Source organism: Poecilia reticulata, linkage group LG10 (genome assembly GCF_000633615.1).
Source record: "Poecilia reticulata strain Guanapo linkage group LG10, Guppy_female_1.0+MT, whole genome shotgun sequence".
Lineage (NCBI taxonomy): Eukaryota > Metazoa > Chordata > Actinopteri > Cyprinodontiformes > Poeciliidae > Poecilia > Poecilia reticulata.
The window spans coordinates 21,261,189-21,277,191 of record NC_024340.1 but is presented as its reverse complement, the minus strand read 5'-3'; the positions used below and the strand labels follow the sequence as shown (position 1 = coordinate 21,277,191).

General features: G+C 37.8%; 1 protein-coding gene across 2 annotated transcripts; it reads left to right on the top strand.

The window, feature by feature from the left end:
• The first annotated feature begins 1,076 nt into the window (after positions 1 to 1,076).
• nxf1a (nuclear RNA export factor 1a) lies at positions 1,077 to 15,618 on the top strand. 2 transcript variants are annotated; one of them, XM_008420449.2, is made up of 23 exons: positions 1,077 to 1,316; positions 1,408 to 1,491; positions 3,830 to 3,889; positions 4,364 to 4,571; positions 7,538 to 7,721; positions 7,808 to 7,891; positions 7,979 to 8,083; positions 8,210 to 8,290; positions 8,815 to 8,884; positions 9,084 to 9,172; positions 9,258 to 9,365; positions 10,080 to 10,189; positions 12,452 to 12,488; positions 13,640 to 13,708; positions 13,837 to 13,892; positions 14,006 to 14,113; positions 14,236 to 14,294; positions 14,374 to 14,489; positions 14,575 to 14,617; positions 14,700 to 14,778; positions 14,867 to 15,049; positions 15,131 to 15,191; positions 15,276 to 15,618. In XM_008420449.2, exons 2-23 carry the CDS (start codon positions 1,437 to 1,439, stop codon positions 15,312 to 15,314), a joined length of 2,004 nt encoding a protein of 667 aa, XP_008418671.1. In that variant the 5' UTR covers positions 1,077 to 1,316; positions 1,408 to 1,436; the 3' UTR covers positions 15,315 to 15,618. The 2 variants fall into 2 exon arrangements, with proteins under 2 accessions (XP_008418671.1, XP_008418672.1); XM_008420450.2 differs by lacking the exons at positions 1,077 to 1,316; positions 1,408 to 1,491; positions 3,830 to 3,889 and adding an exon at positions 3,522 to 3,762.
• Positions 15,619 to 16,003: the final 385 nt, after the last annotated feature.

Here is a 16,003-nt window from a genome sequence, read left to right as displayed (position 1 = left end):
TTAATTCCAATGAAATGTTTAATTATTTTTTACTTTTGGTCTGGTGGTCAGACATTTTATACACTTATGGTATGGCAGCGCAGGTTAAGTTAAATAAACAATTGCAAAACTCTGTTCACCTCATTATTACATTGATATTTGGCACAAAAATAAGGGAATGTGTGTAATCAATTCCGTGTAGCAACAAGATTTTTTAGCAATAAATCTTATGTAGGTGTAAAGTCTAAATCTTTTAAAATGGCAGATCATTTGTAATAAAAATGCATTTGTGTGCTGGCAACCAGAGTTGAGCCTGGGTCAAGCCCAAGTAAATTGTCTGTTCATTTTCTATCTTTTTATTTTTTAGGAGTTTGTTTGGAGAAACAGTGGATGATAACCATGCTCATCATCAGTTTAGTCACACACTGATGTGGGACACAATCCAGTTCTTCAACCAGAATTTGCTGCAGTATGGTTGTGTAGGCCAGTGTGGCACAACCCCTACTCCCAAACTCATCCATTAAGAGTTCATTAATTTCTGGAAATTAGCAAAAGGATATAAAAAAATAATCACTTTCTAGTTTTAGTTTGTTTTTTATTTGTTTAGATTTGAAAATATTCTTTTGGCTTATAATTACCTAAATGACTTAGCACCAGCATACAATAAAAATTCACTAGATCTTCTGGTTCAAGTCTACTCTGCATCCCCATAATCAAAGCCAAACAAGCAACAATTGAGTTGTTATGATCCAATAATCTGGAACACACTAACAGAAAACTGCAAAACTGCTGAAACACTGAGTTCATTTAAATCAAAAACCCATTTGTTTAGAGTTACATTTCATAACTGGAATGTTTTGTCTTTTGCTTGTTTTATTTCCCCTTCTAATCATTTGGAATTGTCTCGTTGCTGAAAATGTGCTATACAAACAAAATTTACTTGCCTAAAAGTTGGTTATATACATTTTTTTTAATGCAGAGAAAGGTGAAATAGGTGGCATTACACATATTAAAATGACTGAATCCGAGTCTGGTCGCAGAATCTGTGGGTGGCTAAATTCGACATTGCAGGTTTTGGTCCATTCCAATAGGCGGCGCCATGACGCAGTTTGTCCACTAGCGAAATCTTAGCCGTTCGTGATACAAACTGAGCGGGACATAGACATTCACCCCCCAAGAGGTCCTTTTAAATATTTTCAGAGAGTGAATGATGATATTTAAGTAAATTAGTGGGTAAAAATTGTTCAATAACGTCTTGGATAGGAGAAAAATGAAAACCGTCGCGCTAATTCCAACAGCTAGCTAAAAGCTAAATTCAACCGCTCTTCCACGCTCAGGTAAAGATGGAAAGCAAATAAAGTTGGTGCATCAGGACTTTATGAACATTTTAATTGACTTGTTTGTTGTGCTACATTATACTGTTAACAGGCTAATACATTTGAGGACCCTGATTGGTAATGTTTCGGAGAAACTACCCTAACCTAGCCGTGGTGACCCGCGTTATAAGTGACGGTAAGTGATCCAAGTTACACCAAATTTCTCAAGTTAGCCTCTTGTTGGCCTAGTTTCCACATAACTGTTCAATTACCTGCATATTTTTCAGTTAAAATTTAAATACAGGATAGAATATATTTAAAGGTAAATAAATCGCAGTTGGCTTTTTCGGCGCCTGAATTCAGCACCTGCTGCGTCTAATTTATTTCCACTTGACGTGGAGAAAAGTAGTCTTAATGTCTGCTGAGGAATTAAAGATTTGGTACTAAAGAGAGCCTTCAAATTGTTAAGTTTAGCAAGAATAACTACTGTCGGGGTGTTTTCCTTTATCAGGAATCACTGCCAAAATAAAGAATTTCCTTTCCATTTTTGTTCTTGGGCATCTCGTTAATAATACCTCACTTCCTCCTAGCAGTGGACTAACTGTAGACATTCTGGTCTGTCAATAATAATAATAATAATAATACCTCGCATTCCAATACATATTTGAATGCTTCACCAACAGCTTAAAACTATAGTTTTTCAAATATGATGAATTTTTAAAAATTGTCTTTTGTGCTTCATTTGCTTGTGCTAAACCCATTTTCTCTAGTATGCGTCTTCCTGTGATGGACTGACCACCTGTTCAGTACTGTACTCTGCTCATTGAGAGCTGGAGAGAGTAGGGGGGGGGGGCAGCATCTTTGTGATGCTCTGTGGAATAAGGGAGTTGTATGAAATGGATTGATGAAATTGAAGAATGGTTAATAATGTCTACTACGTCTGTTGAGGCAGATTTTTGCATATGTAATAGTAAAAAAATGCAGATTCCCCATAATGCACATAAAGCAGAAAAGAAAAAAAATGAAAATGCTTTATATGACTAAGTAGTTGTGGGTTACTAAGTTTTTTGTTTGTTTGTTTTCTTTTTTTGCACAATTGAATTAAACTAAAACTAAAGCGATGAAGAAAAGTGATTGAAATCAATGTCATAATACGGTGTGTGATTTTAACCTTGCTCTTTTATTTTAAATAGCTTGCAACACTGTTTGGATGCATACAATGCTACATGAGTGTCAGTGTGTGTAGGTAATTGTAGTTATTTAGCTTAACATTAACCCAATCCCCTTACCATGGATGGGACGTCGTTCTAACTTTTGAGAGAAATTGATCTCTGTATATGGTGTACAGAGGGGACACACTAAAGTGATTATTCTGTAAAAGAGAAATGAAATCAATAATTAAACCAAAGGTCAAGAGACGATGGCAGAAACAGTGGGGAAAAGAAATAAGTGGCCAGTGACTTAACATTCAGAGAAAGCTGGTGAAATAGAAAGGACACAACCATACCCAAGGTTACTGAGTACATTTCTTAAATTAGAGAAATTATACAGATTATTATGAGTTTTATTTTAAAAAACAAACAAACAATGGACCATTTTTTATTGTTAGACACCAAGCAATGAGAGAAGTGAACTGGTAGGTAATTTATAAGACACAAAATTTAAACTGGACATACAGGACCTTTAGGACAACATTTGTTGATTGAAATATTACTTTTTTTTTGTTAAGATAGCTCAAAAACACTAAATTAATAGCGACAATATGTACTTTCATTTGAGCAAAATTATGGAGTATTACCCAAATTTTACTCTTATTTGAGTAATATTTCCGGCAGTGGGTTATCGTAAATAAATGTTTATTTGCTTATTTACTTACGGATTTTGTTCGTCCTGATTAATACTTCTTCCCGCATGATGGCGGTAATTCACAAAAGCTTTGCTTGCTAGCCACCTGTGAAGAAGAAGACGACGGAAAAAGACCACAAACGGGCGCCCCACATTTTGTCGTTGTTGTAAAGTTGCTTTCAGCGCAAAACCCTCCTTGCAAATTTGATAAATCTTACTACCGATATCATAAAAATTTAACAGCTGTTATTTTTTATGCATGTTTCTTGTTGCTGTGTGTTCTCTTCTTGTTAAAACTGACTTTAAAAATAATATGCCCCGCCCTCTATTTTTGACCCGGAAAAGAAATGGTGTTGCTTCCGTCGTCTTCTTGATCACGGGAGGCTCGCTAAGCTATGCTAAAAGCTAGGACGAACCCCTTATGACGTCCTAGTTTCTTTTGTTTCATCCGGAGCCATGTGGGATGATTGATTTGTTTTCATCGTCTCTGGTTCGCATTTTATAAAAGAGAAAAGTCGGGGCCCACGGATTGTCTTCCCCTACAAGGGCTGCTCTTTTCTTTTTTCGACTCAGAACGAACACTATAGAAAGAATATGGCGGACAGCGGGCATTACTACAACGGTGAGTACCACGTTTACTGTCGCATTAACCTCACATCTGCTCTCCTGCTTTCACCACTTCCCTTCAGGCCATGAAGACTTTATGGTGAAGAGAGAGGTCACACAAGCAGATTTCACTGTCCACAGAGGTAACATGTGGACATGTAGATTACAATTAAAGTGTATAGTTTTAATGTGTCTTTTTCTTATATTATTTAATTCCTAGAGATTAATATAGTTCTAGACTTTTAATAAAACCTATAAGTCAAAAACGCAAAGCCTTGCGTTTTGACATAGAGGGCCTTTTTTAAATGAACTGTCTTCCAGTATAAGTTTTGATCAAACGGATTGAGATTTGGAGATATTTTCGTTATCCCTTATTTTTTTTACATTGTATACAGAAATGTGATTTTAGCTAATACAAATACAAGCGAGTAGTTTTAGTAGGTAAATTTATGATTCACATTTTGTCCATTCAGTCTGTTCTTTTTCCAACAAAGAATAGATTTCTAATCTTTAAATGTTTGCTCTCTTAAGAAATCTCTTAAGTCCATTTTGAGAGGACTTGCTTTGCTCTGTCAATTTTATGATACTCAACTCTTATTTATTGTTTACCCTGGCAGAGCATGATGACAGAACCGCCCCATTTCGCACCCGTAAAGGCAGAGGACCCAAGGGTCGGCCATTTGACAGATCTCGGAGGGACCGCCAGCGAGGCAGTCACTCAGGAGGGTTTGGAGGCCCCGGCCCCCGGTCCAGGCTGCTGGAGGATACAGATGGAGATGTTACTATGAGTGACAGCTCACAGGACAGCAGCTCGCAGAACAGATTGTAAGTGTTTCTGGACTGATTCTTGTGAGCTTATTACATAATAGGCAGTGTGCTCTCTTCTTTGTGAGTAGATTTGTTTCTCAACAGGACAATTTTCTGAGCACAGTGTGAATTTAGTTTAAAAAATATAGTTTAAAACTAAGTCCAGTCTTTGGATGCTTACCTTCCAACCTACTTTTAACCGCATGACGCATAAGTAGGTGGTTCTAAGTTTGTGGTGTCCATGGTCAGTCCTCAAATGCCTTCTTATTTTAGATGGCCCACCCCACCCCCATTCATGCACTGGAACAATTTGTCAGAAGGCTTCTGCACAGCTATATGACCTGCTGTTGCTACCTTGCTGTTGCCTTAGTTACAGGTGCTGCTGTGGTTTCAGCCTTCTCAGTAAATCTAGTTGCATATCAGCAATGCTCTTCTAGCTGTAGAATTAGCATCAACTCTGATCATTTACACAAAAAGCTGAATCTTTTTTTATAGTTTTATTCACACAACTTCTTACGGAATGTTTTTTGTTGTTGTTGTTGTTGTAGAGGACAGAAATACTTTTCTATAAAATCATCTTCCCTAAGCAAAACATTTTGAGTAACAGAGAAGCTTTTTATTCATGGGAAGCCCCAACAACTCAAAGGCAGATGAAACTGAAATAATACATTCTCTGCTGTTGGCAGTCACAGTGACAGGAAAGGAAATTTGTGTCCTGCCCATCAAAAGTATTTGGCAAAACAGTCTTAGGACTATAGAAATTAAACATCTTTGAGATCGTCTCTGTAGCTTTTGCTGTTGTGAATGCAGAGCTGCTTTGTCTGACATGATTATAAACAAGAATGTAAAAGTATTTAGAATCTTGTTTTCAGCTCCATCATTTCAGACATGAAGGTAGCTACTGATAAACCTGCTAAGCTGCTTTGTGTTCAGTGAGTGTGGAGATTCCACTGTGACGACAAAGAAACGCAGCCAGGTTTACTGTCCCGGATCAAGTTGTACTGGACTCTCTGTGTACGTTTGATGGATAAAAAATGAAGTTGTGGAACTTATCTTAAAAACATTAGATTTTTTTTCAGAGCTTATCAGTCTACAACTTCACATATAAGGTAAAGCTAACAGAATTTGTGCATTAGGTGGGAAGAAAATCTACCAACAGTGTAGAGCCACTAATACGGGAAATTATTTTGTTACATTATTATATCTGCCACCATTAAATATATCTGATAACAGATATTGTAAAGTTGGTGAAACATTTTGCATTATTGACTTTTAAGTCATTGAGAAAAATAGTCCTTTGTAAAAATGTATCCAAAATATGTAGAATAGAAGGTAAAGTGTTTTTATGCCATCAGTTGAACTTAATAAATATTTACAATAAATAAAAAAAAAATTCCAAATAAATATTTGGGAACTATTTGTTTGGTAATTTTTTGGATATCATTTTGAAAAGCTTCAAATTTGACCCTCAAAAAAAGTTCTTAAGTTTGGAAATCCCCTAAATAAACATATGAAAAGCAGTAAATAGCATGAATGACAATCATGTTTACAAGAGTATTGCACTGCTAAACCTCAGTATAGCTCAGAGTAGTGTACTCAGTATATTACACATCAGTGTGTTGATCCTGAGGCCTTTGATAAAGAACAGCATATAGAGTTCTAACAATTTGTCCGGATCCAAATGAACTCAATTTGTCATCTGTTCTGTGATGCTGTCTGCTATTCAGCAGCTTCTTCTCTAAATGACAAAAAACTTTTAAACCAGACAAAACGTGCAGTTAAAAGATTTGGACAGTAAGCAAAATCCTGTTCCAAAGACAGCCTTGTTTCTTTTATTTTATTTGACCTTTTTTGGGTTTTGCAGACGTGCCATTCCCTGCTAAGCCTTTAATTAACCTCCTGTTTTAACTGTTTCTGCGCCACTGTCCAAGAAATATTTGTGGTAAATGTGAATGAAAGAATAAACAAAACAAGGAGAATTAACATCAGCTTTGTGGAGATTTAAAATGTCAACTGTGTTGGAGCTCTGTAGTCTTCCATGAACAGCTAATATACATTAAAGGGAACCAATTCTGCAAAATTACCAGTTAGCATGTTTTCATACTGCCATTTGGGTTTTAACTGCTTCTAAACACAACCGAACCTTTAAAAAAAACACCCAACTGTTTTGGCAATAAGATGATGGGGTTTTTTGTTGTCTGAAAGATGAGCTATTTCAAAAACTTTAGGAATGTAACCCCAGGGTAGCCCAGACTGTTGCCTAGCAACCCAAGCTGAGCTCCAGCATGTTTGTTCAGCTGGTTTTACCACTATATGTGCTGTACAATGGTTATTGGAAAAGGCAAGTGCTTTGTTGTTGACTTTACCATTCAGAATCTACTTGTTGCGTTCTTGTTGGTTGTGCAGGAGGCTGAACTTCTGCTTTTCAAAGATGTATGATTGTATAATTGCTCTTCTACTTGCAGCCTTCTTCTTGTGTGAGTATAAATGTTGAGTTAGGGGTTGCGGCCAGCAGCAGGTTATTTGGATTTAAAGCGTCAAGAGGCCCTAAAACAGCTCATTAGGAAAGAAGCTCAAAATAGGCAGAACTGAGAAGACTAAAATCTCATTATTGAAGAACGGAAATTAAGCATGACATAGCAACTTTTAACATTGTAAGAGATCATATGAAACTCAGGGGTTTTTTAGAGCAACATTCCTGGAGAAATTCAGCTCATTTAAAAAAAAAAAACAAAAAGCAACATCGTTTCTTGCGCATAAAGATACAAACTTTGTTTTGAATGTTAACCTCACCTCTGTTTTGTCTGATTTTCAACTCCATTTGTTTAGAAGCAATAAATATTTATTTAAATTAGGATGTCTGTTGAGCATAAATGTTTATTTTAAATAATAATAATAATATATATATATATATATATATATAATATACATATACATACGTAGGACGTTTTAATTACAAAAATCCCATTTTTGTTGTTCTTTAGCAATCCTTATGGAAGACCATCTCGGAAAGTAGATGGACGGTTTGACAGAGAAAGGCGGCAGGGGAAAGAAGGAGGAGGGGGAGGGGGAGGAAGAGGAAGGGGACTTCCAGGAGGTGGCAGCAGTGGTTTCAGACCAGACCGACCCGGAGGCGTGAGAGGCCGGTTAAGCTGGTACAAAGTAACGGTGAGGTGATTCTATATTGATCATGTTGATATCCCTGCACTTTAATTTATCAACCGAGATTATATTGAGCGTTTTCTGATCGCCAGATACCACATGGAAGAAAATATGAAAAGAAATGGTTGATTACAGCTCTCCAGAACATCTGTGCGATTCAATACACACCTGTACAGGTGAGTGCTAGCGCTGCCTCATTAGCTTTTCTTGATGAATATTATAGAACAGTGACTGAACTGTTATCTCCTCATTACTCCATCTAGTACCACGTTGACCATCACAGGGCCCATTTCTATGTGGAGGATTCAGCTGCAGCCAACGCTCTGCGCAGATGTTCTCACAAGATCACAGATTCAGACGGCTATAAGGTATGATGGAGCGCCTTCTGATTTTGTCTCACACTTGAATTGAACAATTTTTGTCATAAAGCTTGTGCACAACAACTCAGCTGCATTTATCCATTTACTTTCCTTTGTTTCCATCGGTCCTTGTAGGTGGAAGTACACGTTAACCCAAGTAATCCACCATCCTTCCTGCAGTCGGACCTGAAGCCTGAAGACTTGGAGCACCTGAAGGTGAGTGCCGGACATTTGAAACCCTCAGTTTTTTTTCTATTAAAAATAATCTTTCCGATGTTGAACAGTACAGTTTAGCTTAATTTTTTTTTTAAACCATGGCAAATAAAAACAGAAGTTGTCTCCTTCATGTATTTTCATGAGTAGAAAAAAAGTTCAACAAATCGCAGAAGGTTCTAAAGAACTTGGTAGAAGAAAAAGGAGAAGAAGCCATTCCATGACTAATTTGTTTTCATGTTCTGAGTTAGATGGAGTTCAAAGTGGAGCAGAAGTGTTTTTAAATTCCCATTTCACAAGTCATTTTAATTTACTGAATGTAAATGATGATGTAAAAGCTCCAGTAAGAAGTTCCTAGGTGTGCAGGCTTAAACACAGCAGCTCTGGGAAAGAAATGGATAGTTAAAAAATATCTAATTGCATTGACTAGAAATGGAAGAAATGCATAGACTAAAACGGCATGTATAAGCCTTCATCTCTGAGGAGGAGGAGCTCATTCATGAATGCTGATGTTTTATCTTTGACAGCAATGCATGGCGAAACGCTTTGATGGTTCCCAGCAAGCACTTGACTTGAACAACATTCGAACTGACCCAGGTATATAAATATTTTTCTTTATGAAGAAGTAGTGAGATCTTTTATTTTTTGGCTGTACAGTAAGTCTTGCAAAGTTTGTTTTGTAATGAATTAACATTCTGTTTTTGAGTTCTTTGTAGTCCAAAGCATAAAGATGTGTTAACTTCTACATCAGCTCAGTTAGCCAACACTACAAATGGATTCGTGTTTGTTTTTCCAGACTTGGTGTCTCAGAACATTGAAGTCATCTTGAACAGAAAAACGAACATGGAGGCAGTCATTAAAATTATTGAAGAAAACATTCCTGAGGTGAGATTCATGGTGATCATCAGATAAGCAGAGATGTGAAGAAAGCATCCAGTTGAGCCACTAATGGTTCTTTTCATCTTTCCAGCTGGCGTGTTTGAATTTGAGTAACAACCGTATTCACAAACTGGACGATCTTACTGACTTGACGACCAAAGTGCCAAATCTGAAGGCGCTCAACCTTTCTCAGAATGAGGTGAGACGAGCTACTAAACTGACCTTTAAGACCCAGGGTCACGAGTGACTCTTTAAATCATCGGGATATAAATGTTAAAGAACCAATTAATGCTTTTAATGACTGTAAAAACAAATGCAGATTTTATATCAGTTTTTCAGATTTTTTACGGGATAATAGCTTTAGATTTTCACACAAGAGTTATATTAGTACCAGTAATATCTTTTTACATCAAATTTTCTTGCTGTTTGGTTAAACCTATGCTTCATTTCCTACCAATGTCAACATCACAACTAAGCGCAGGCATCCATCTTGTTTTTGCAAAATGATGAATTTCTTCTTGTAGATAACTTATAATTTTATCAGAGATTATAAGTTCTTTTTTTTTTTCTTTAGAAAAGGTTTTGTACCATTTATGACTAAAGTTTTATTTGGCTGAACTGAGGGCAGAAATAGCTGTATTGTAAAGGTTGCAGACCTCTGATCTAGAGTCAGTTCTTCAAACTTTTTCTGAAAGTAATTGGTTTTACTCCATTTTATTTTTCGAGTGTCAGAAAATATAAATTCATGCCTGGTATTTATCTGTCACCTAAAATCCTATTAAATACATTAAAACTTGTGGTTTAAAGTGAAATCTTTAAAAGCATATAAATACTGCATTGCATTGTAATATGCTAAAAACATTTTTTCTCACACCACCTGTCCTTTTGTCTGTTTCTTGTGTGGATATTTTAGTTAAAGACTGATCGTGAGCTGGATAAGTTAAAAGGCCTGAAGCTGGTGGAGCTGTGGCTGAGCAGGAACCCTCTGTGTGACCTCTTTAAGGATCAAGCTGCGTACATCAGGTCAGTCAACGATGCTGTGCGGTGACGGCAGATGTTTTTGCAGGGGAATACCAACATAGCCGTATGTGATCTGGGAGTATCACCGACCAAACGAGATAATCCTCCACTAGAGTTGTTTCAGGTGTTTGTTTTATTCAACCATAACTACTTATTTTACAGAGCAGGGTGAACGTTTGGACCAAGCAGCTGATGTCAACTAAATACTTTGTTTGTGTCTGTAAAGTAAACAGAAACCATCTTAACTACAGCAGGACAGATGGTGCCCCAGAGAACTGATAAACAAAGCCATTAATAAGATTATTTCCAAAGCTCTGATTGCGTAATGTTTGTACTTGCACCAGAGCACAGAAAGTAGTTCAAGACATGCAGAAGTTTTCTTTGTATTTGCATTAAATGGCAATAAAAATGTTTACTGTCCAACTTTTTCCTTTCACACTGCTAGCTAAACATTCCTCCCTTCCAAATGTTGCTGCGAGGACTCCAGACTGCAGAATAATCTGGTCTTTCTTTCAGTTTGCTTAAACCCATTTCACTCTGAGCGTTCAGCCTCTTGCTGGCAGTTTTCAGTGTCACTTTGGGGAATCTTTTTCAGCTTTGGTTCTCTGGTTATGGTTCTCCGTTGATGCTCTACCCGGCACTCCCCTGCTGTCATTCTACATAGTTTTCTTCTCATCTGTTGCTAAACACACAATCCTCATATCAAATCCTATCAAAATAAATTCAGAGTGACGCAGAAAGAAAAAAAAATGTTTTGTGCATTCCCAAACTTGGAAGTTACAGCACTGCTGTTTGCATGTGCTGTATTGGAAAAGGAAACTCATTGCCATCTTGAAAGATGTTTGGACGAAGCAAAGAAAATGTGCAGCCATTTTCTCCCCTCCCCTCACAGCATCAGTGCCCTGTCGGCGCCTGTCTCAGGCGAGTATGGAAGGCTGGATAGCCTATGACGGGTAAGATCCCACCTCGAAACCTCGGGACGACCTAAGGCAGGCACAGTCACGATTACTCGGCCTCAGTCCCCCGTGAGCTCAGGCTCAGCGAAAGCATGGCGAGACGAAACCGAAGAGTCGGGACTTCACAGGCCAAGCCGTTTGGGCAGAGGTGGAGCGGGATTTACCACGGATCACTGATCCATGTGAAGAGAGCCAAAGAGAGAAATTTAGTCTCTTCCAATATGTCTGATCTTACGGGCTACAACAGCCCCCCGCCCCTGCTTTACAGTGCAATAAACGGAAATGTTGGCAGGTAGCCTTCATCTTAGAAGAAACGGATTCTCAAGTTGAAACATGGCACAAAAAACACCCAGAAAACTCTTCAAGTTTCCAAAGGCTGCAGCCGGCACACAAAAAAAATCACTTTGATAAGCAAATGGTGCTGCATCTCTCACTCCAGTTGTCTCAACTGTTCACGTAGCTGCTCTGTAACAAATAGAGCTAAAAAACAAACAAAAAAAAACTGAAAAAACACACATCAAAAAAAGAGTTGTGCTAACTCCTAAAACTATGCTACCAAAGCTGTAGCTGCTAAGCTTGTTCAGAAGAGGAAAACTATAAAATGAGTGGTGGGACTGCTGGGTCCAGCTGCTTCTGAGACCTGCTGTCCTTTTGTTTTTTCAGCTCTGTCCTCAGGTTGTCTATCTCTGCTGCTTCCACACAGTTTAGTGATTGACTCCGAATATTGGGACCCGTTGTGATCGTTTCTATGTGAAACTGACCTTATATTTTTTACCCAGACGTAGACTCGTCTCTTCCTCAACATCTTGGCGAGAGTTTTGTGGGGAGAGTTAACACAAGACTGGCGGTAACCACCTCTCTCCCAGCCATGCATAACCTCTTTGTTTTACTAACTCAACATGGATGTGCATCCTGGTTTTCAGCTCAGTCTAGTAGCTGCTGGTGTGTTTGTATGCGTGTACTCCTAGAAAAGTGTGCTTGTGTTGCTCCTCCATGTCAGATCTTTGTATATCACCAAAATGGGGGGGAGAGCGTGAGTATACTGCTGGTAAGTACTCTCTGGGCTGGGAGAAGGGTGCATAGCATAAAACCGAGGGAAGACTCAGGGTGTTTGTGTACATTTGGAAGACAAAGTACTCTTGTTGCTGTAGTGTACTCATTATTTAATCTACATGATGACATTTGAAGGAAAAAATAGCATTCTGAAGTTAAATTGGGTCAGCTGGGGATCTGCTTAATTTTTCCTGTTTGCGTTTTGGGTGGTGTAGGATGATAATCTTATTTTTTTTTGTCGTTTTTTCTGCACCAGTGCCGTGCGGCAGAGGTTCCCCCGGCTCCTCAAGCTGGTAGGTCCACATATTCATCTGTCAACGTCACTGCTTATCAATTATCATCATCACCATCAACTCGTCTCTACTAACTGGTCATATAAAACTAATGCATCTTGAAAACTTGTTCTGATGACTTCTTGGCATTAAAACTATTTTATGCATCTTGTTCTTGGTCATATTTTGACACAGTACAACCACAGGCTAAGATAGGCCATCTGTAGGCAGATGAGGGAAGTGAAGCATTTATTTTTTTCTCCAAGTCCAATCCAAATCTTAGAGGTATAAAGTGCATTTTTATTCAGGCTCCCTGTGCCACTCCTTCCACTGCAATTAAAGCTGCAGCTTTTTGTGTTGTGTCTCGACCAGCTTCACATGTAGAAAGACTGACATTTTTTATATTCTTTTAGATTTATGGATGATTTATATCACTTTTTGCCACATATCCTCAGTTAGTTTTAAGTCGGCACTTTGAGCTGTTGAAGATTGCAGGTGTCATATATATGCAGTATTTTTCATAGTTGTTTTTCGATTCTAGTCTGTTGCCCATTCCATCTTCACATCAGCTCTGAGTGGCTGCTCTCCCTACAGGAGAAATGTGTCTACACTGCAAAACCACAATCTTATTTTTAATCTACTTTTTCAGAAAGATACAGGAGCTTGTTTTAAGTTAATAATTAGTTCATGTTGATGGAAAAAGTGCTAGTTCCACTCGCAGATTATTTCACTTGTAAGACGTTCTTCCATGTTATATATAAAATGCATTTTAAAGAAATTATTGCCTTAAAACAAATTTCTTTCTTACTAAGGAAGCTTATTTTGTGTTTTCTCGTACTTTGTGTACTAAAATATTTGCACTAGAAACTAGACCGGAAACACTTTGTAAGATTTAGTTTTTACAGTGCAAATGCATTCTACACCTAAAGATTTTCTTTATTTAAATCTGAAAATCGGGTATCAGCTTCCATTCACGTCACAACAGAAATGTGCTGCTTCACTTTGTAACATTACGCTCTCAGTACAATACAACCATAATGCGGCAAAATGTGAACATGTTCTGTCACATTATGAATATTTTGTCGCTGCTCTGTTTACATGGGTTGACATGCAGATGGTTGACCAGAAGAATCTCTCATGATGAATCTGTTTTTCCTCTGGTTTCCTCTCAGGATGGACACGACCTCCCACCTCCTATTGGATTTGATGTTGAGACGCCGACTGCAATCCCACCCTGCAAGGTTCGTTCTTTACTGTTGCACTCGGACTGTTATTTTCCTTCTATAGTAGCTTGTCTGTTTATATTAATGCTTTATTGTTGAATATGCTCTTTAATGTGCCTTAAGAACGTCTTTATTTGTTCATTTAGGGAAGCTGCTTCGGATCAGATGAAATCAAGTCCCTCATCCTTCGGTTCTTGCAACAGTGAGTTTTAAATTTTATCATGTTGCATATTAAAAAAAAATAAAATTCTCCTGTTGTATCCTGTAACACTCTGGAACAACGTGAGAGAGCCTGAGTGTTTGACCGTGTTGCAGGTACTACAGTATATACGACTCTGGGAACAGGCAGCCTCTCCTGGATGCTTACCATGATGGAGCCTCATTATCCATCACTACACCCTACACCTCCCAAAACCCCTCCAGGTAGGACAGTGGTACAAGAAGCTACTGAAATTCCTCAGTTGCTCTGATTTCATTTAGGAAAGTTTTTTTGTCTAGAGGATGCTTCTAAAATCTGAGCTTAGCAGCTGTATTTTTGTGTTTAGGAGCAGTCTGGGCGAATACTACAAAGACAGCAGAAACCTGAAGAGGATCAAAGACTCCAGTGAGTTTAAGATCTTCATCCCATGTTTTTGTCCGTTTCTTTTAGATGCCTGATGTTTTTTAATTTTCTCTGTCTTTAGCAATGAGATTTCGGCTTCTGAAACACACTCGACTGAACGTTGTGGCGTTCCTCAACGAGCTGCCAAAAACGCAACACGACATTGCCTCATTTACCGTAGATGTGAACACCTACACCGTGAGTCGAAGCTTATTCCAGAATCCTTCACGTGATCTTCTCTTCCTGTTTGGTTCCTCTGTTCAATAATATTTTCTTTTTACAGAATACACTACTATCATTCACAGTCAGTGGAGTCTTTAAAGAAGGTAATTTTGGGAAGTTCTTTATTTAAATTTTAGTTTTTATCCACAATAAAATTTTGAGCTGAATGTTTTGTTTTGTTTTCAGTTGTTGTTGATGGGAAGTCCAGAGAATCTACGATGGCCTTCTCCCGGGTCTTCATCACCGTCCCAGCAGGAAATTCCGGGTTAGTTTATTAAATGGCCATCAATAGGTGTCACATTTTTGTGAAAATAATAAACCTTGCAAATATAATCTCGATTCTCTGTTTTCAGTCTGTGCATCGTGAACGATCAGCTTTTCATCCGAATGGCCACCACAGAGGAGATCCGCCGAGCGTTCGTGGCTCCGGCCCCGACCCCGTCTTCCAGTCCCGTCCCAACCCTCACCGCACCACAACAAGAGATGCTCACTGCTTTCTCGCTAAAGTCTGGCATGAATCTGGAATGGTCACAAAAGTGAGCCTTGTCTTCAGAAACACTTCTTAAAATAAGTCAATTTATGAGGAAAGTGTACTAATATTTTGAAAACCTTTGCAGGTGTCTGCAGGACAATGAGTGGGATTTCAACAGGGCAGCACAGATTTTCACCCAGTTGAAGGTAACATTTCACACCAATGTTCTTTTTTTTTTTTTTTAAATGATTCGGTAAGCTGAAACCCTAATATTCTTCTTTTCCGTACAGGCGGAGGGCAAGATCCCAGATGTAGCCTTCATCAAGTGAATGCTTCCAGTCAAACCTCTGTGAAATAAAATCAGCTGTAATTTTATTTAATAATTTTTTCTTTTATTGTTTACTTCTTATCAAGATTAGGTCTACCTGTGTTAACTATTTTACCTGCTAAATGGCAACTTTGACCTGAGGGCTAATGATGCAGTTTTTGTTGTCAATGCAATGTTACTTGATAGTCATTTGTATAGACACTAGTGGAAATGTTCATAGGATAAAAACATAGTCAGGATTAAAATTTGTTAATCTGAATTCCTTATTGTTGTACGTTAAGCAATAAAATATATTTTGACAACCATTTTACATCTTTTTCTTGGATCGTAATTAAGTCAAAATTACAAAAATCTATGCATATTTGCATTTGACATAAGGAAATTAAACCTTTGTAAATAATATTAGTAAATAGTAATAGTATTTTACCTGCAGATGTATCCTTTGCTACTAATAATGAAGTGTACAAGAAAGAAATACTAAGGTTAATGCATGTTGGGCAATGCAGTTTTTTTACTTAAAAATTAAATGTTTGCATTTTCATATGCATTTCTAAGTGGATACATAAAAATGCACAATGGGACCATTTTTATTTTCTTTGTCAGAGTAATTAAAATACTTGATTACTAAAATTGTGAGCTGCAGGCCTAGATTTGTCATATTTGAACAGTAAAAATGTGTGGGAGGGAAGA

Bases quoted from the DNA above. Each gene is read 5' to 3' on its own strand.
- nxf1a (XM_008420449.2), top strand. From the start codon at position 1,437: ATGTTTCGGAGAAACTACCCTAACCTAGCCGTGGTGACCCGCGTTATA. The intron at 9,173-9,257 runs GTGAGATTCATG...TCATCTTTCCAG, and splicing joins TTGAAGAAAACATTCCTGAG to CTGGCGTGTTTGAATTTGAG. The intron at 13,893-14,005 runs GTGAGTTTTAAA...ACCGTGTTGCAG, and splicing joins ATCCTTCGGTTCTTGCAACA to GTACTACAGTATATACGACT.